The sequence below is a fragment of the Apostichopus japonicus genome, chromosome 8 (assembly GCF_037975245.1).
Source record: "Apostichopus japonicus isolate 1M-3 chromosome 8, ASM3797524v1, whole genome shotgun sequence".
NCBI lineage: Eukaryota > Metazoa > Echinodermata > Holothuroidea > Aspidochirotida > Stichopodidae > Apostichopus > Apostichopus japonicus.
The window spans coordinates 6308162-6323664 of NC_092568.1; the positions used below are offsets into that span (position 1 = coordinate 6308162).

Genomic DNA, 15503 nt, shown 5'->3' on the forward strand with positions numbered 1-15503 from the left:
AACGTCTTTAATAAATTACTCAGTAGTTATCCTCATCATTTCTGGCAATAAATCAACACAAGAATGGAAACAGAATTTCTGTTGATGGTAATAAATCAAGATGAATGGTACTTGTTACATGTATGGTACTATACAATATCACAAATGGACAAGTGATTGATATAATTTTCTTTTCTCTAATTTGCAAAGACACAGAAACAATGTCAACAAGACTTAAACACACAGAGGCAATAAAAGAAACAAAAGCGTGGAGTGGAGTGTTAAAGGAGATAAAAATAAAAGTGATAGATATATGTTAATATAGGTCTCAGTGGGAGGTATCTTGTTTCATTGTTTGTGGAGCTCAATGGACAGCTTACCACTAAAGTGTTTCATTGAAGGATGCCTTCTAGTTTAAGGTTACAATAAACCTTTGTTAGTTTAGGTAGATTAAGGATATGACTCAGAAACCCAACCCTTTAGTTTAGGGTTTGTCTTAAACATCTGATATAAATACAACTGTTTAATTCCATTAGCATGAAAATCTGCCAAGCTATTTGTAAGTTTTCCAGCTATCTTAGGTGATACAAAGATAACTATTATTCTTGTTACCATCTGCTGTCTTCCAATGAAGTTGTTTTGGTTAAGTAGTGATTTAATTTTTTTTTTTTCATTTGTTATCAAGAGAGCCAAACTGTGTCTGTATTAATGGTCATAAGAATCTTACTAAAGTTTGATCCAATGCCAGGACATTGTACTCAACTCTCTGCTTCATCACTTATAACATTGCAATACCCAATTCCTAGCTGCAAATAAATACACAACATTTTGAATATAATAAAATATTCGTAGAGATCAATAAGCTGTACCTCACTCATTGAAATGGAATGAATAATGACTAGAACACAGTGATACTCTTTTCATTTTATTTTTCAATTGAAATATTCAATAAAATTTCATGTAACTCTGTTTTTACATATCTCCTTCATAAATAAAAAAGAAGTGGTTTTTAAACATGAAAAGTATGTAGAGTTGTTCTTTTATTTACTAAGCAAATGAAATGCCCATGTTCCACTTTGAATGAGATTAATAACTTTTGATACTTTGAATAAATCTAAAAGTGAGAGAAGGATAAACTTTTGTTTGTGCAAGTTTATTTTATAGGTTCTCACAAAACCAATCTACAGGAATCAGTTGGATATTTGCCTGTATTACTATTCAGAAACTGAATCTATAGTTTAAGAAAGATTATAACCAAGTATTATGTAATAACTTTGTCATGGGAGGAACCTATATGAACACAAAGCTACCACAAGAAACATCCTTTTAAAAGTCACTTAGTTCTAGTGGGTAGGATTTCTTTATGATCATTATGATCTTTATGATCATTAAATAACACTTGTTCTCCAAAGAGATCAATGCATCTTGCAAAGCTTTGGCACCTAAGATGACATCAGCAGGTCACTCATGGGGACCAGCTATCATACCAATAAGAACAAGAAGGTTCACAACTAAGAAAATCAAGAACTAATACCCTTCACCATTAAGAATGAAGAAACACCAACCTCATGGCACTAAATAGCCCAATAAGGCACCGCTATGCATGAAACCCCAACCTCATGGCACTAAATAGCTCTATAAGACACCGATTGAAACCCCAACCTCACAGCACTAAATGGCCGTACAAGGCACCACTATGCTTGAAACCCCAACCTTATGGCACTAAGTAGCTCTATAAGACACTGATTGAAACCCAACCTCATGGCACTAAATAGCCGTACAAGGCACCACTATGCATGAAACCCCAACCTCGTGGCACTAAGTAGCTCTATAAGACACTGATTGAAACCCAACCTCATGGCACTAAACAGCCTCACAAGGCACAATAAAAGAACTGCTGCAATGCTTACACCAAGTGGAAATATCAAGTTAGCTATTCTGTTTAAGACAGAAAGTTAACATACAAAATATGAATAAAGATTTGCATCTACAGTCTAATGTGTTTCATTGTAAGTAATTCATATGCCGACACACTGTATGATTCAGTTTAATACAAGGCACTAATCTATGAAAGACGAATACTCTAGGCATCTAAAGGACGGAGGAGCTGTAATGGTTAAAATACACTCCTGTTTGTTTAAGTACCAACAAAACTTTAGCACACTCAATATAAATAACATACAAAATGCAATATGTGTGCTGTAGTGAAAAAGAGTTGCAAAGAATGCTTTTATGTGAAAAGTGAAACTAAGCAAGCTTTTACAAAAACTTGAATACCAAAGGCATTGAATGGTTGATGCTAATCTTTTAAATTTTAAACTTCAACATTTCAAGCTTAACACATTTATGACAAAACATAAAGCACCAGATGATGACAGGTAAATATTAAGGGGGTTTCACTTAGTAATCAGTAGTTTTGCACGTTTTAATCACAAGTGAGCAAATGGTTCATGTATTTCTCTGACCAAGCATTCCGCAAACTTGATGTTACCATAATGTACATCTATATAGCACATGTTTAACACTGCAAGAATACAAAGTGTGTTATACACAAGCACAGATACATCTTATGATGAGAATTTTCCCAACTCTGTAAAAGTAAAATGTTTCTAATTAAGTCCACATCTGGTTTAATACAGACCTAATTATTATTAATGTAATGCCTTGTTATTGTGATGGTAACTTAAGCTTGCTAGAAGTATTTCATAAATTTCTCAATGATTGTATTGTCCAAAATGTATGTATGTATGTGTCATGTGTATGTATCTATGTGATGCAGAACATTGTAAACACAATAACTCAAAAATTACTTCTTGTATGGAGTTCATAAATTTTGGTATGCGCATCCACCTTTCGGATCTTTAACATATCAATGTCGTTGCAAATTTAGTAGCAATACACATAAAAAAATATAAAAACATTGGTTGAGGTCAGAGGTCACTGGAGGTCAAAAAGTCAGGGTCTGAAATGCTTGTAAACACAAACTTAAGAATAAATGAACTTGACAGTTGTTATGTAGGTTTACATTGGTGCAAGATTATTGCTGATCACTTGAAGTCAATAACAGTCAACATGTAAAAATCTTGTGTGCAGCTAAACCGTCCAGGACTCACTTATCCAATGCTATCTAACTATACAACTTATAGCTAGAGAGCTCTTGATACTGGTCTTAATGAACAATGTAACTGGTTTATCAAACAGATCCAGTACTACCAACTAGCCAATAAACTTTAACCAATTGCCTCCAGATTTTGTATTTATTTTTGGTAAGATTTCAAGATAAAAACCAACTTTTTTCTTTGCCAGAAATCTATTTTCCCTGTTTTTTTTTAAGCCAATGCTGTATAACTGCTGTCTCAGTATTCTTATGTAATTGTTCTGTAGTTCTAGAGTTAACTTTTCAAGTTGGTGCTGTTTATATTGTTATCTGTCAAATCATTCAGTTTGTTACGAATATACTATAATCCAGTTGAATGAGCTCCTCAATATGTCTCTCACCTACATGTGTTTAGCTCCTTGAGTTACTGTTAGCTTTATTTACAATCTCAAATCACATTGCCATTAACTTTCCTGCGACCTCTCATGTCACCTCTTTGCTTATCACACATCTCTTTGTCTATTCCACTTCTTCAAGACTGTTTCCTAAGCATATCACTACCACACGTCTGTGTACCTTACTATCAAGCATCATTATACAACCATTCAAGACCAGATATCCATAGGCTACGGGACATCCCACCTTTCTAAGAATCCATCTCTATATGCATCCAAACTCTCTCTTTGAATCATCCCACCACTCTGTGAAGAATCCCATCTCTTTACAAAGCATCCCATCTCTTAACAAAGCATCCCATCTCTTTGCAAAGCATCTAGTCTCTCTGTGGAGCACTTTGTGTAGTAAATTTCTTTCTGTGAATAATGCCACCTCTTTGTGATTCATCCTGCTTCTGAATTTCACCCCTCTCTGAATCACATATCCCTGTGAAGTATCCCTTCTCTCTCTGTATCCCACCTCTCTGTGAAGCATCCATACTCTTTGTGAAGAATCCAAAATCTCTGTGAAGAATCCAAACTCTCTGTAAAGCATCCCACCTCTATGTTAAGCATCCAATCTCTCTGTGAAGCATCCAATCTCTATGCAGAGCATCTTATCTCTCTGTGAAGCATCCAATCTCTATGCAGAGCATCTAATCTCTCTGTGAAGCATCCAATCTCTATGCAGAGCATCTAATCTCTCTGTGAAGCATCATGCCTCTGCATCTCACCCTCTCTGAATCACATCACATATCCTTCTGAAGTATCCCTTGTCTCTCTGGGTGCCACCTCTCTGTAAAGCATCCCACCTCTTTGTTAAGCATCCAATCTCTCTTTGAAGCATCCCACCTCCCCATGAAGCATCCTGCCTCTGCATCACCTCTCTGCATCACATCTCTCCCTCAATCCTATCTTGCTGAGCATCCATTCTGAAACATCTTCTTCCAACTGTTCAACAAGGACCCATCATGGCTTGGCTGCTCTTCGACTGTGGGCATTAGAAAGTAAAGGCATTAAAAGGTATAGGCAGAACGGTATATCAACCTTTCTTAGACTTAAAACTCATTTTCATGAGTGATCAACTTACATGAATTCAATGTAATTAAATTCAGACCTTCCTAACTCTTGTATAGTGGTTTGAAATGTGAGGATGCCTACAACCTTTGACATTGGAGGATGCCTGCAACCTTTTACACTGAAGCATACCAGTGGTAGCAGAGAGGATAATTTTGATTGATCAATCAATCCAATAATGGCACTTTTGTTCTTCATGTTACTGCAGCCATATGTTAGAGACTGAGAGTAGAACTAACATCTCAAGGTAACTTAAAGTGATACCTTAACACTGGTAACAGTCACTTCTTGGTCATCTGCTGAGCTGACAGTAAATGCAATAATACAGACATGGATTGACACTTACACTTTTGGAGTGGTATTGTGAGTAGATGACCGAAGAGATGAAGTTTTGGTCATTCTTGGTTGAGGGATGGACCCACCAGATGGTTTCCTGGTTACATCTGCTGAAGAACTCTTCCTGGTGGACTCCAGGGTTCCCCCTGAAACCCTACGAGGCTGTAATGGACTCTTCTTGTCTGCAAAGCAAATCAACCGAATCATTGATACAAACTTGATTAGAAAATGCTAATTATGATGGTCAGATGTGTTCTTACTCCCCAGAACATGGCCTGTCTGTTCTTTTACCTCTGAGAAATTATGAAATATAATCAAAGTGAGAGACATTCTCTGCTGTCAAAGGCAACTGTTTGTTTTTTCCATCATGTAACAATAGGAACTAAGTGAGATAATTGCCTTATCATAGGTAGCTGCATGTCCTCTCCATAGGTAACATTTGATATAATTGACTTATCATAAGAAACTGCATTCATGTTCATTATCTACTAAGTGTGGTAACTGATTTATGAGTGAAATTCCCTGTAGGTCGGGTCCATAATATATCTGTTAGGTAATGAGTCAGGTAACTGACTTACCATGTGTAACATCCCTGGTCATATATAACTGTATGTCCTGTCTATAATCTGTTAGGTAATAAGTCAGGTAACTGACTTACCATGTGTGACATCCCTGGTCATATATAACTGTATGTCCTATCTATAATCTGTTAGGTAATAAGTCAGATAACTGACTAATACCATGTGTGACATCCCTGGTCATATATAACTGTATGTCCTGTGTATAATATGTTAGGTCATAAGTCAGGTAACTGACTTACCATATGTGACATCACTGGTCATATATAACTGTCTGTCCTGTTTATAATATGTTAGGTATTAAGTCAGGTAACTGACTTACCATGTGTGACATCCCTGGTCATATATAACTGTATGTCCTGTTTATAATATGTTAGGTAATAAGTCAGGTAACTGACTTACCATGTGTGACATCCCTGGTCATATATAACTGTATGTCCTGTTTATAATATGTTAGGTAATAAGTCAGGTAACTGACTTACCATGTGTGACATCCCTGGTCATATATAACTGTATGTCCTGTTTATAATATGTTAGGTAATAAGTCAGGTAACTGACTTACCATGTGTAACATCCCTGGTCATATATAACTGTATGTCCTGTCTATAATATGTTAGGTAATAAGTCAGGTAACTGACTTACCATGTGTGACATCCCTGGTCATATATAACTGTATGTCCTGTTTATAATATGTTAGGTAATAAGTCAGGTAACTGACTTACCATGTGTAACATCCCTGGTCATATATAACTGTATGTCCTGTCTATAATATGTTAGGTAATAAGTCAGGTAACTGACTTACCATGTGTAACATCCCTGGTCATATATAACTGTATGTCCTGTCTATAATATGTTAGGTAATAAGTCAGGTAACTGACTTACCATGTGTAACATCCCTGGTCATATATAACTGTATGTCCTGTCTATAATATGTTAGGTAATAAGTCAGGTAACTGACTTACCATGTGTGACATCACTGGTCATATAAATGTATGTCCTGTTTATAATATGTTAGGTAATAAGTCAGGTAACTGACTTACCATGTGTGACATCCCTGGTCATATAAATGTATGTCCTGTTTATAATATGTTAGGTAATAAGTCAGGTAACTGACTTACCATGTGTAACATCCCTGGTCATATAAATGTATGTCCTGTTTATAATATGTTAGGTAATAAGTCAGGTAACTGACTTACCATGTGTAACATCCCTGGTCATATATAACTGTATGTCCTGTGTATAATCTGTTAGGTAATGAGTCAGGTAACTGACTTACCATGTGTGACATCCCTGGTCATATATAACTGTATGTCCTGTCTATAATATGTTAGGTCATAAGTCAGGTAACTGACTTACCATGTGTGACATCCCTGGTCATATATAACTGTATGTCCTGTCTATAATATGTTAGGTTATAAGTCAGTTAACTGACTTACCATGTGTGACATCCCTGGTCATATATAACTGTATGTCCTCTCTATAATCTGTGAGGTAAATAAGTCAGGTAACTGACTTACCATGTGTGACATCCCTGGTCATATATAACTGTATGTCCTGTATATAATATGTTAGGTCATAAGTCAGGTAACTGACTTACCATGTGTGACATTCCCTGCTGATGCTCTTCTTACTTCAGTGCTGGATGGACTGGAAGTCTCTTTCTTCTTTAACCTACAACAAATAGAATGTGTTGGTCAATTAGTGCTGGCATGTACATAAATGAAGGACAAGCTCATGCCACCTGAAAGAGTATTAGATTTACCTCCTTACACATGGTAATCTCTTGGTACCAATACAATTAAAGTTATGTAATCAGTTAAGTTTGGTTTGAGTTTCCAATACTGATTCATAGCACCTATTAATAGCAATATTGTAGATATTGTGCTGGAATGGAATTAAATACATGCAAGATGCTAACAGAAAGAAACATATTTGAATGAGGGTTTTTGCTTCATGTGCAAACAAGAAAGTGATGTAATGCATAATGAGAAGATGAGAACCTGTCTGTGGTGGCTTGCGGTGAATATCTCATAGAAACAGCAGCGAGTAAGCCATCTGAACCTGCTCGTCTTCTGAATACAATCATTGTGAAATGAGATGGAGAAGAAAGAGGCAGAGAGATGAAGCTTAAAAGGCAGATGAGATGGTGAGATGAAAAAAAATGAGTTAGAAGTGTGTATAGGGTGCTGCATGCAGTGGTATATAGGTGTGCAGGTAATATATCAGTAATGATATTAAAGGCATGTAAACTATAAACATGATATAGATACAGTGCACTAACAGCAAGCAATAACATCCAATATTGTACTCATAGTGAGGCAGTCTTTACATTATCGTACTCATAGTGAGGCAGTCCTTACATTATTGTACTCATGTTGAGGCAGTCTTTACAATATTGTACTCATAGTGAGGCAGTCTTTACATTGCTGTAGTCATAGTGAGGCAGTCTTTACAATATTGTACTCATAGTGAGGCAGTCTTTACATTGCTGTACTCATAGTGAGGCAGTCTTTACATTATTGTACTCATAGTGAGGCAGTCTTTACATTATTGTACTCATAGTGAGGGAGTCTTTACATTATTGCACTAATGGTGAAGAAGTCTCTACATTACTGTACTCATGGTGCGGCAGTCTTTGCTCTAACTACTGGCGACTGAGTTAATGCAAGCATGTACATTAAGAAAAAGACAAAAATGTGATTAAAGTCTTTAAGTAAACATCCTATAGTTCTGTACACATTTAAGATGATGTTAATCTTATTGTGTATTAATGCTTGCAAGATTAGGGCAGTGTATATTGTCATTTAATAATCTTTATGAATTTGTTTCCGACTTATATATATCATACTAAATTCACTAACACTATGCTTAATATGATTCTGCAGTATGGATATGAATTATGAGTGAGAATGAAATGGATGCAGGTGAACAAACAGCACTTACCATAACTGTAATCAATAAGCAAGCCAATACATACACTTGATGAATTGAACATATCTCAAGGATTACCTCTCATCCCTGCAACATCTATCCTGCCTCTACCTCCCCCCCCACCCACCTCTGCTCACCTCACACATTACCATCATAAACATTGAATGTTTAGTCATATTTAATTACTTGCAGATGTGCTCTGTTTGATGTATTTGATGAGGTCCTTACCTGATGGCCGATGGTTTGTTGTTATTTGTTTCTAATGGTGACTTCTTACCAGCAGAGCTGTTTGCTTTGGATGGTATTCTAGTTGGTGTGGTAGCGTTGGAATGAGAATCATTCAGGTGGCTGCTCTCAGGTTTCTTTGATTTCATGGATTTACTAGCGGCTTGGAAAACAAATGAAATGATTTTACAGTCAATTCCCTCAGGAATGATAGGTTCTTGAGCATAAGGCAGCAGTGATTTTGATAACATGATAAAAGTGAAATGAAGAAGTGAAAAGATCATGCACACTACATCAACCTGTAAAGCAGTACATGAAGATAATCATACTGAATCAGAATGTGTATGAGGAAGACATATTGCAAATAGTCACATAATCCAGGAGACTGATCAGAAAAGATCCAGCTGGAATGCCAGCATTTATATCGTTTATCACACCCCAAAGAGTGTACCATAGGGTGTACAAATAACCCTGGTCAATGGTAACTTGTCACACCTACACACCAAAGTGTACACAATTCAATCAATCTCTCCTGGAGCACCACAGTGCACCACAATCACATGTCCGCCGGGTGACTTCCCATAGGGTGCAGCCACAAACCGGCGAACGCAACTATATTTACAAGTTACCTCGCAAGTACCCATTTATACACCTGGGTGAAGAGAGGCAATGGAGATAAAGTGCCTTGCCCAAGGACACAATGGAATGATCTGGCCAGGACTCGAACCTGTAATCCTTAGATCACAAGTCCACTGCCTTAACCACAACGCCATATGGTTGAATATATGTGTAACTGAAGAACCTTTAGGCCAGTCTATGCCACGAATATCCATAATCACTGCTGCAGATTTGTTCAATATCTCATGTGAAAATAAGAAAACTGCATTTTAGTTGCAAGCATCCAAGACAAGATGCAAAGTCTTGTAAAATAATATTAACTTAGATAATATATTCAAATAATACTTAAGAAGTTTGCTAAGTTTGATGGGCCAAAAATGGGTGCTACTCCTTCCATAGGTGATACTAGTCAAAGTCAGCATTATCAGTGGGTGTTGTTGGAGGGAGGGAGTTGGCAGTGTGGTGGTGGGAGGGGACACAGTTGGAGAGGGTGTGTGCTATTTTGGCAGTGGGAGGGAGAAAGTTGGAGAGGGTGTGTGCTACTTTGGCAGTGGGAGGGAGACAGTTGGAGAGGGTGCGTGCTATTTTGGCAGTGAGAGGGAAAAGGTTGGAGAGGGTGTGTGATACTTTGGCAGTGGGAGGGAGACAGTTGGAGAGGGTGTGTGCTATTTTGGCAGTGGGAGGGAGAAAGATGGAGAGGGTGTGTGCTATTTTAGCAGTGAGAGGGGGACAGTTGGAGAGGGTGTGTGCTATTTTGACAGTGGGAGGGAGACAGTTGGAGAGGGTGTGTGCTATTTTGACAGTGAGAGGGAAAAGGTTGGAGAGGGTGTGTGCTACTTTGGCAGTAGGAGGGAGACAGTTGGAGAGGGTGTGTGCTATTTTGGCAGTGGGAGGGGGACAGTTGGAGAGGGTGTGTGCTATTTTGACAGTGGGAGGGAGACAGTTGGAGAGGGTGTGTGCTATTTTGAGAGTGGGAGGGAGACAGTTGGAGAGGGTGTGTGCTATTTTGGCAGTGGGAGGGAGACAGTTGGAGAGGGTGTGTGCTATTTTGGCAGTGGGAGGGAGACAGTTGGAGAGGGCGTGTGCTATTTTGGCAGTGGGAGGGAGAAAGATGGAGAGGGTGTGTGCTACTTTGGCAGTGGGAGGGAGAAAGATGGAGAGGGTGTGTGCTATTTTAGCAGTGAGAGGGGGACAGTTGGATAGGGTGTGTGCTATTTTGGCAGTGGGAGGGAGAAAGATGGAGAGGGTGTGTGCTACTTTGGCAGTGGGAGGGGGACAGTTGGAGAGGGGGTGTGCTATTACTTTCAGTAGGTGATACATACCTAGAGCTAAAAGCAGTGTATGTGGAGTGAGAGGAGGACAGTTGGAGGGTACGCTCTCTCTTCCATTACATGAGTGGGAATAAGGGAAGGGAGAGGCAGTTGGAGAGGGGGGTGTTTATTCTTCCAGAAGCTGATACCTCTGTTTTGGGGGTGGAGGGGTGGGGGGGGAGGTGCTATTTCTTCCAGTACATAATGCTTACCTCTATTAGCCGTGTGACTTGGAGGGCCAGTTGGAGAGGCGCTGGTTTTTCTTCCAGTAGATGATACAGCCTTTAGTCGACTGGCTATTGAACACAACACAAAACAGTTTTGTATTAAATAAACAATATCATTGATTACTAAATGATAGTATATGCCATGTAAAATCTACATCTGGTGCTAAATAGCCTTTTAAGCCCCAAAAAACAAAAAAACAAAAAACAACACAAAAAAAGTGGTATAAGTAAGATGCTACATTACCAGTGGAATAATTTCAATAAATACAATAATAGACATTTCTGTACACATTATACTGCACTCTTCAATGAAACATGCAATGTTATGAATTACACTAACCTTTCCTTGTTGTGTTACTTGTTGTTGAGCTTGCTGATCCAATAGTTCTCTCCATCTTGTCTGTCTTAGTGTCTGTTCTCCGCCTCTCAGATGAAGTAGACTTTGCTGATGATGGTACAGGGTTGGCCGTTCTTTCCTTTTCCTTCTCCTCTGCCTGGAGGAGTGACCTCTCCTCCTCCTCCTTCTTCTGATCCAGGAAATCTTCTTCAAAGTACTGTTTAGCTGTCAGCTAAAATCATTTATGTATACAGGAATATGCAGTTAGGAGTATACAAGTAAGCTTTATGATCACATGTGACCTCAAACAAATTAAGACATAGGAATATTTTTGCATTACTGCATCATCGCCTTAGAAACTTGCGTTAGAAAATAAATCATCTTCTTTGCACATAAAAATATCTAAAGGACTGTTTAACCAATTAAAGCTAACCGTGGAAAGAACTAGAAACAGTTTGGAATTTGTAGACATCTTTTATAGCCATAGCTTTTCCTTCACAACATAGTTTGGTATGGTATTTCCTTATGAAGAGAAAGTAACTGAAGTAACTCGCTAGAATAATGACAAAGAACTGCATAGAATGCCTGGATGATGCTATCTATGGTTAACCTTTAGGAGGGTGGTGGGTGGTATCTGGGGAACATAATGGGTTTTATTAAAGGATGGTACAGGTGGACAGCCTGGGCTTGCATTGAGAATCACTGGAGATCATCCTAATCTCAACATCATAATTTATCAGACATTAATGATACTCTATGATATGACTGACTTGATGCTGCCAAACTCACAAACTTATAAGACCAAATCAAAGCACAACAGGACTGTTTCACAGACAGATTACAAATAACCAAAAGGTGTTTCAAACTAGCCTTACTATAAACAAAAATTATGCGATCAGTTTAAAATGTTACAAGAAAAATTTCACCATTAACTTACGGATTGAACAGCAACTTGGACTTTATCCATGTCACAAGCCGCCTGCAAATTGAGAAAATATAAACAAATTTTTGTCTATGCTGTCATTTACAACATGTACTCATACAGGTGTTACACCTTTAAACTTTTGTCTCCAATTCAGAACATCCATGTGATTATATAAGGTTTAAGTTAGAGCTGTTAGTGCTATGATGGTAAATAATGATAATATATCCTTGGCACACACATAAAACAGACCAGTAATGAAGATATGTATTGAGATGCTTCAATCTGATCAAACAACAAACATCATGAGATGGTAAACTAACTGGAAAGGCTGACTTATCATAAATATTTTCCATTATTAGTATTTCTCTCACTTTAAGAATTCCTGATACCAGCATTTCTACAGTTTTGAAAACTTTGTTACACTTACTGCAACGGACACATAACCCTGATAAAATCAAGCTCACAAATGATAAACATCCCTAGATGTAAATAACAAACATGGCAGAGGAAAAGAGAAAGTGGATAGATCAGTGGTAGGAATAGGAGGGTAGGTACCAATCAGGTGACAAAGAAAGGGCCAAGATGGGGATGGTACCTGTCTTATTGGGGAATGGTACAGACAAATTATCTATTGGTGTTACCTGTCTTACTTGGGGATGGTACAGACAAATTACCTATTGGTGTTACAGTCTTATTGGGGGATGGTACACACAAATTATCTTTTGGTGTTACCTGTCTTACTGGGGGATGGTACAGACAAATTATCTACAGTGTGTTACCTGTCTTATTGGGGGATGGTACACACGTTATTGTTTGTTGGGGGATGGTACACACATATTATCTATTGGGTGTTACCTGTCTTATTGGGGGATGGTACACACATATTATCTATTGGTGTTACCTGTCTTACTGGGGGATGGTACAGACATATTATCTACAGTGTGTTACCTGTCTTATTGGGGGATGGTACACACGTTGGTGTTACCTGTCTTATTGGGGGATGGTACAGACATATTATCTGTTGGTGTTACCTGTCTTATTGGGGGATGGTACACACACATTATCTATTGGTGTTACCTGTATTATTGGGGAATGGTACACACGTTGGTGTTACCTGTCTTACTGGGGGATGGTACACACATATTATCTGTTGGTGTTACCTGTATTATTGGGGGATGGAACACACATATTATCTACAGTGTGTTACCTGTCTTATTGGGGGATGGTACACACGTTGGTGTTACCTGTCTTATTGGGGGATGGTACACACATATTATCTGTTGGTGTTACCTGTATTATTGGGGGATGGTACACACGTTGGTGTTACCTGTATTATTGGGGGATGGTACACACATATTATCTATTGGTGTTACCTGTCTTACTGGGGAATGGTACACACAAATTATCTACAGTGTGTTACCTGTCTTATTGGGGGATGGTACACACGTTGGTGTTACCTGTCTTATTGGGGGATGGTACACACATATTATCTACTGTGTGTTACCTGTCTTATTAGGGGATGGTACACACATATTATCTGTTGGTGTTACCTGTCTTATTGGGGGATGGTACAGACATATTATCTACTGTGTGTTACCTGTCTTATTGGGGGATGGTACAGACATATTATCTATTGTTGTGAAGTGTCTTATTAGGGGATGGTACACACATATTATCTATTGGGTGTTACCTGTATTATTGGGGGATGGTACAGACATATTATCATTTGGTGTTACCTGTCTTATTGGGGGATGGTACACATGTATTATCTACTGTGTGTTACCTGTCTTATTGGGGGATGGTACACACGTTGGTGTTACCTGTCTTACTGGGGGATGGTACAGACAAATTATCTACAGTTTGTTACCTGTCTTATTGGGGGATGGTACACACGTTATCGTTTGTTGGGGATGGTACACACATATTACCTATTGGGTGTTACCTGTCTTATTGGGGGATGGTACACACATATTATCTATTGGTGTTACCTGTCTTACTGGGGATGGTACAGACAAATTATCTACAGTGTGTTACCTGTCTTATTGGGGGATGCTACAGACATATTATCTATTGTTGTGAAGTGTCTTATTAGGGGATGGTACACACATATTATCTATTGGGTGTTACCTGTATTATTGGGGGATGGTACAGACATATTATCATTTGGTGTTACCTGTCTTATTGGGGGATGGTACACATGTATTATCTACTGTGTGTTACCTGTCTTATTGGGGGATGGTACACACGTTGGTGTTACCTGTCTTACTGGGGGATGGTACAGACAAATTATCTACAGTTTGTTACCTGTCTTATTGGGGGATGGTACACACGTTATCGTTTGTTGGGGATGGTACACACATATTACCTATTGGGTGTTACCTGTCTTATTGGGGGATGGTACACACATATTATCTATTGGTGTTACCTGTCTTACTGGGGATGGTACAGACAAATTATCTACAGTGTGTTACCTGTCTTATTGGGGGATGGTACACACGTTGGTGTTACCTGTCTTATTGGGGGATGGTACACACATATTATCTGTTGGTGTTACCTGTATTATTGGGGGATGGTACAGACATATTATCTGTTGGTGTTACCTGTCTTACTGGGGATGGTACAGACGAATTATCTACAGTGTGTTACCTGTCTTATTGAGGGATGGTACACACGTTGGTGTTACCTGTCTTATTGGGGGATGGTACACACATATTATCTATTGTTGTTAAGTGTCTTATTGGGGGATGGTACAGACATATTATCATTTGGTGTTACCTGTCTTATTGGGGGGTGGTACACACATATTATCTACTGTGTGTTACCTGTCTTATTGGGGGATGGTACACACGTATTATCTATTGGGTGTTACCTGTCTTATTGGGGGATGGTACAGACATATTATCTATTGGTGTTACCTGTCTTATTGGGGGATGGTACACACGTATTATCTATTGGTGTTACCTGTCTTATTGGGGGATGGTACACATGTATTATATATTGGTGTTACCTGTCTTATTGGGGGATGGTACACACAAATTATCTATTGGTGTTACCTGTCTTACTGGGGGATGGTACAGACATATTATCTGTTGGTGTTACCTGTCTTACTGGGGGGTGGTACACACATATTATCTACTGTGTGTTACCTGTCTTATTGGGGGATGGTACACACGTATTATCTATTGGGTGTTACCTGTCTTATTGCTGCTGTCACATCTCTATCTTTCTCCATCACCAGTAGCTTCCTAACCACCAGGTCTAGCTGCTGCAACAGTTGTCTGTCTTTAGGCAGCTTTAACTGAGTTTTCAACATTGGCAGGAGAGTGCAGCAACGTAACCTGTCCAAGAATAATAGATTATTCAAATTATTAAAACCCTGCAGGTCTTTGCTTCATCTTTTCTTGGTCATTAAACATTTGGATAAAAATA

At 38.5% G+C, this 15503-nt stretch overlaps 1 protein-coding gene across 9 annotated transcripts in view; it reads right to left on the minus strand.

The window, feature by feature from the left end:
- Window positions 1–891: 891 nt before the first annotated feature.
- Window positions 892–15503, minus strand: part of LOC139972151 (serine/threonine-protein phosphatase 4 regulatory subunit 4-like) — a 72178-nt gene continuing 57566 nt past the window's right edge. For 5 of the 9 annotated variants that reach the window (XM_071979130.1, XM_071979128.1, XM_071979126.1 and 2 more), the window contains 9 exons: window positions 15268–15412; window positions 12087–12128; window positions 11153–11381; window positions 10798–10881; window positions 8661–8820; window positions 7502–7573; window positions 7099–7172; window positions 4934–5105; window positions 892–4501 (listed from right to left, as the gene is read on the minus strand). In XM_071979130.1, the coding sequence (XP_071835231.1) occupies window positions 4480–4501; window positions 4934–5105; window positions 7099–7172; window positions 7502–7573; window positions 8661–8820; window positions 10798–10881; window positions 11153–11381; window positions 12087–12128; window positions 15268–15412 (1000 nt within the window). In that variant the 3' untranslated portion in view covers window positions 892–4479. Of the gene's footprint in view, window positions 4502–4933; window positions 5106–7098; window positions 7173–7501; window positions 7574–8660; window positions 8821–10797; window positions 10882–11152; window positions 11382–12086; window positions 12129–15267; window positions 15413–15503 lie in introns of those variants that run through there. The other 4 variants (XR_011794592.1, XR_011794591.1, XM_071979132.1 and 1 more) reach the window with 4 other exon arrangements.